At 45.6% G+C, this 4534-nt stretch overlaps 1 protein-coding gene across 1 annotated transcript; it reads left to right on the top strand.

Moving 5' to 3' along the window:
- The first annotated feature begins 871 nt into the window (after positions 1-871).
- Positions 872-2905, top strand: CLDN5 (claudin 5). Its single transcript, XM_075832394.1, has one exon. The coding sequence runs from the start codon at positions 974-976 to the stop codon at positions 1619-1621; it is 648 nt and encodes a 215-aa protein (XP_075688509.1). The 5' UTR covers positions 872-973; the 3' UTR covers positions 1622-2905.
- The last annotated feature ends 1629 nt before the right edge of the window (positions 2906-4534 follow it).

The following is a 4534-nucleotide window of genomic DNA, read 5'->3' as shown; positions in this document are numbered from 1 at the left end:
TGTCTATGTATGTCGGCCCCCTGACTGCAGATTTTAGGGAAAAGAAGGATCGGGCATATTGGTTTTGAACGCGCCGGATCCTTTTTCCCGCAGATCTATCCTGTGTCTGGCAGGGGCTTATTCCCCTCTCCCTATTAAAATGAAATATTCCGGCTCTGGCGAGTGTTTACGTTCATGGTGGAGTTGAGAGGAATAACGGTCGGCTGAGCGAGTGCTCGGCCGACAACTGTCTGAAATGTATGGCCATGGATGAGATGTCTGTCTCCACAGAGGTCAGTCAACTCCTCAGGAGCATTTTTTGCCCCATGGTTGTCCATCCCTGATCTAAAGTGGACAGATCAGAGGTTTTATAGCCATAGGTGTAAGAATCACAGGTTTCATCTACTTCCTCTGACATTTTATGAAAGGGCTTTCCATCTAATAATGGAGAGAGCTATGTATTCGGGTTAGAACTCATTTCACGAGATGAATCCTTCCACTGAGGGGTGACGTCTCATCTAGCCCTGAATTTACACCGGATTTCTGTGGTAAGCTGGCATGACAGAGGGGGCACACTGGTTCCCCCTTAGGTTTGTGTGACATGACACATCCTACTGCTATTGTGCTCCCCTCTTCCTCTGAGGCAGCGCAGGACACAGTCCCCTTCACTCTCTGCTGTGTTTTTCTCGTACTTGGTTGTGTCCTCCTCCAGCTGGACCCCCTCGCCCCCAGCCCTTCCTTCCCACCATTAGTCACTAGTTCATATCCCCCAGGCAGCCCCTGATCACAGCCTGATTGGCAGCCTCAAGATACTGGGGCCCCTGATTGGCTGGCCGGGCGTCCCATGGGCGAGGCGGGTCTGGAGTTGGAGGGCTACTTAATAGGAGAGGGAGAAGCCTGAGGCTCAGATCCACATTGCCAGCACCGGGCATACTGTCACCCAGGAGAGGGCACGCTACAAGCCGCTGACCAGCACTGTCCACACAGCAGGAAGATGGGTGCGTTCGCTCTGGAGATCTTCGGTCTGTCCATCTGCATCATCGGCTGGGTAGGGGTGATCCTGACATGTGCGCTGCCTATGTGGCAAGTGTCAGCGTTCATCGAGCAGAACATCGTGGTGGCACAGTTCACCTGGGAAGGGCTTTGGATGTCGTGTGTGGTACAGAGCACCGGGCAGATGCAGTGTAAGGTCTATGACTCTATCCTGGCACTGGAGCCGGAGCTGCAGGCGGGCAGAGCGCTCACTATCCTGGCATCCATCGTAGGACTCATCGCCCTTCTGGTCACTATTGTCGGAGCCCAATGTACCACCTGTTTCCAGGACAGCAATGTCAAGAGCCGCATCGTGTTTGCCGGGGGAGTGTTGTACATTGTGACTGGGCTGCTGGTTCTCATCCCGCTATGCTGGACTGCCAACATTGTCATCAAGGACTTCTTCAACCCCCATGTACCCGCCTCCCAGAAGAGGGAGATGGGGGCAGCGCTGTATGTCGGCTGGGCAGCCACTGCCCTCCTACTCCTCGGCGGGGTCTTAATCTGCCTGTCGTGCCCTATGAAGGGGCAGTGGACACCGCCAGTCAAGTACTCTGCCTCCCGGAGACCAACCTCCAATGGGGACTACGATAAGAAGAACTACGTGTAAGGACAAAGGGGCAACGGACACTGGTCACTCCGCATCCGGGTGCGGGCACAGCAGGTAGGCAGAGGAAGATGGACGTTACATCGCTCCCTTCATGGACAGCTGGCCACTCACTGGACTCTGACTACTATATGGCACAGTGACCCGACAGCGGGCATCTCCGTGCCACTGGCATCGGCACAACTACATGACTGGAATAGTATTACTGGAACTTCTTCTTGATGCTTTGGAGTGATTGTTCGTGCAGTCACTGTGTATATATGTGTAGATGATGTATGTATATTCAGCAGAGAGCTCATAGTGCCATCCATCCCCTCTCCATAGCCTGGCATTGTGTCTGCCAGTACGGTGTGGACCCCAGTAAGATGATTGAGTAGGTGGTATGCCAGTCCCGACCTGTTCCAGGCGATGGGATTGAGGCACTTTGCTCTGGCACGTTATTGGATCTGGGGCACCCCCTGCTTGTTCAGTGGCTGAGCTCAGTGCAGCAGGTTACACTCAGACATGGGCACTTCTTTCATTCCTGTCCTCTTGTGTATTTTATTATCAGTTTGTACTACATTCCAGAGCACCTGATAAGGCAGGGGGCACACACTGGTGATAGTGGCATGTAGAAAACCGCAATGAAACGGGGGCTTCTCTGTAAAGTGATAATAGCAGGAAACTTAATGAACTGTTCACTATAAAAAACTCCCCTGCTGTGTCTGAATTCATGAATTCCCATCTATTCACAGCTAACTGATCACTGTAGAAAAACGCAACATTAAATGGCAGCACTGTCACCAAGTGTAAATTAGGACTAATGATTTTATGTGATTCAGGGACTTTTTGGAGACTTTGTAGTGCTACTTTCTGGTTTTAACTACAGCTAAAAAGAAAAGTTGCACTACAAAAATCTCTATGTTGCCCCAGCCTAAGGGCTACTCACAATCCCATTTGTACTGCTTGTTCTTGTGCCTTTACATGCAATGATGTGGGGAAGCCGTTAATAAAAGTATACACAATAACGGAAACCGCACACCAGGACATTACCTTTTAATACTGTATCCAGAGAAGCCGTTTTGGAAATAAAATATAAATACATTTCTCAGTTTTAGCAATGAGCCTCATTCCGCTTTTCTATTGTAACACTTTGTGTAGAAGCTCTGGATTTATCTCATTTTGGTACCTTTTTAAATACTATGTTGAATGTGTTTTACATGTGTCGTAATTCTGTATTAAAGAATCCATTTATTTAAATGTATGAATTTTGCAAAAAAAAAAAGGTCTACCAAAGTCTCTGTATTTTCAAGATAAATAAATGATTTTTTAAGAAACTCTACGTGTTTCTTGTGATGGATAAATTATTATATAGTATCAAAATATACACACGTGTGCGCATATCTATCTATCTATCTATCTATCTCATATCTATATATATTGGAGGTTCCTAAACTCTCTAGTGTTCTTGATGTTTGCAAACAGGTCAAGATTCTAGACAATTGGGTCGGGTTTACACACACAGATTTCTGACCAATCAGACCGATCTTACAGATGATGACATTGGGCTGACTTGGCCATTTACACACACAAATATTTTTTCTGTTATGATAATCCTAAAATAAAACCTTTGTCCTCCCTATAATGGAGTTGTCTTCCAGATGCTGTTTACCCGCTACAGTCATTGTGATCAGCAGTTTTTATGCACGACAGATCAGTTTTCTGGCATTTTAATTGGATCAATTGGCCATTGATACACATCAATTTAGATCAGTATTGGTGAGATTGGATGGAAATTGGTCAGATATCTGTATGTTTAAAAAGACCTTTAGCTGGCTATATGCTGACAATTTTTCATGAGATAAGACCATAAACGGCGATTGTTAATAACTGTTAACCCTTCCATCTATCACAGCGAGTCATTTCAAAAATGTATTTTACACGAGTTAACATTTTGATTGATCGTTCGTGTGCCATCACGCTGTATCGGGCAATCTGATTGGTTGTTAACAGAAAGTCACAATGGCAGCACATTGAACATATGGGATGTTTATGGGTTAAAGATCAAGTGCGTGCATTGTTTTTATTGTTACAATTAATTGCACCATTTTTGGGGTACTCCAAAACATAAATGTTATTGCTAAATTGTCACATTAGTGGCCAGTTTTACTGCTAGAACTATTTATATAGTATTTATTCATTCACAATGAGCTATATGAAATATCATTATCCTTGACCTCCAATAGTGCATCTATGAGCTCTGCCCGCTCTTGAATTGGCAGGGGGCACTAGTACATCATGATCCACTATTCGAATGCTGGATACTTTAGATCAGTGTTTCCAGACCTCAAGATAAGCAGCATTTTTAACTGTAAAAAACGCATGGACATTTAGGGCTTGTCCACACTTAACGGAATTGCTGTGTATTTTCTGGCTGGAATTGCGGCCGGAAAATACGCAGCAGAATACAGTGGCAGCAAAGTGGGTGACAGTTAACAAATCTCATCCACACGCTGCGTAAAATTTCAAAACAGAAATTCACTTGCGGTGCGTATCTTTCGGACCGCAGTATGTCAGTTTCTGCTGCGGAAAGTGGACAGAATTGCTACGTTTTTCAGAGGAGATGTCACCATCTCTCGACATTGAGAAAAAGGCAGCAAAATTCAACCATTTTCTGCAGTAAAAAACGCCGGAAATGGTGCAGTTTTTCCGCAGCGGAATGTCTGCTCGTTTTAACAGAAATGCTGCAGCAATTCCGCTACGTGTGTACAAGCCCTAACAAGTATTTAAGAACCGCATCGATTCACAGGAGAACTGCTTGTCAGCATGGTTTTTGGCTGCATCGCGGCTGAACGGTGGCCGCTACATCCGTCATTACCCTCAGGATTTCCTTAATGTTGCACAGGTGAATTAAATAAATTCATTGAATCAACAATT

The sequence above is a fragment of the Rhinoderma darwinii genome, chromosome 1 (genome assembly GCF_050947455.1).
Source record: "Rhinoderma darwinii isolate aRhiDar2 chromosome 1, aRhiDar2.hap1, whole genome shotgun sequence".
Lineage (NCBI taxonomy): Eukaryota > Metazoa > Chordata > Amphibia > Anura > Rhinodermatidae > Rhinoderma > Rhinoderma darwinii.
Note: the sequence above shows the minus strand (reverse complement) of the source record. Positions and strands in the feature narration are given on the sequence as shown.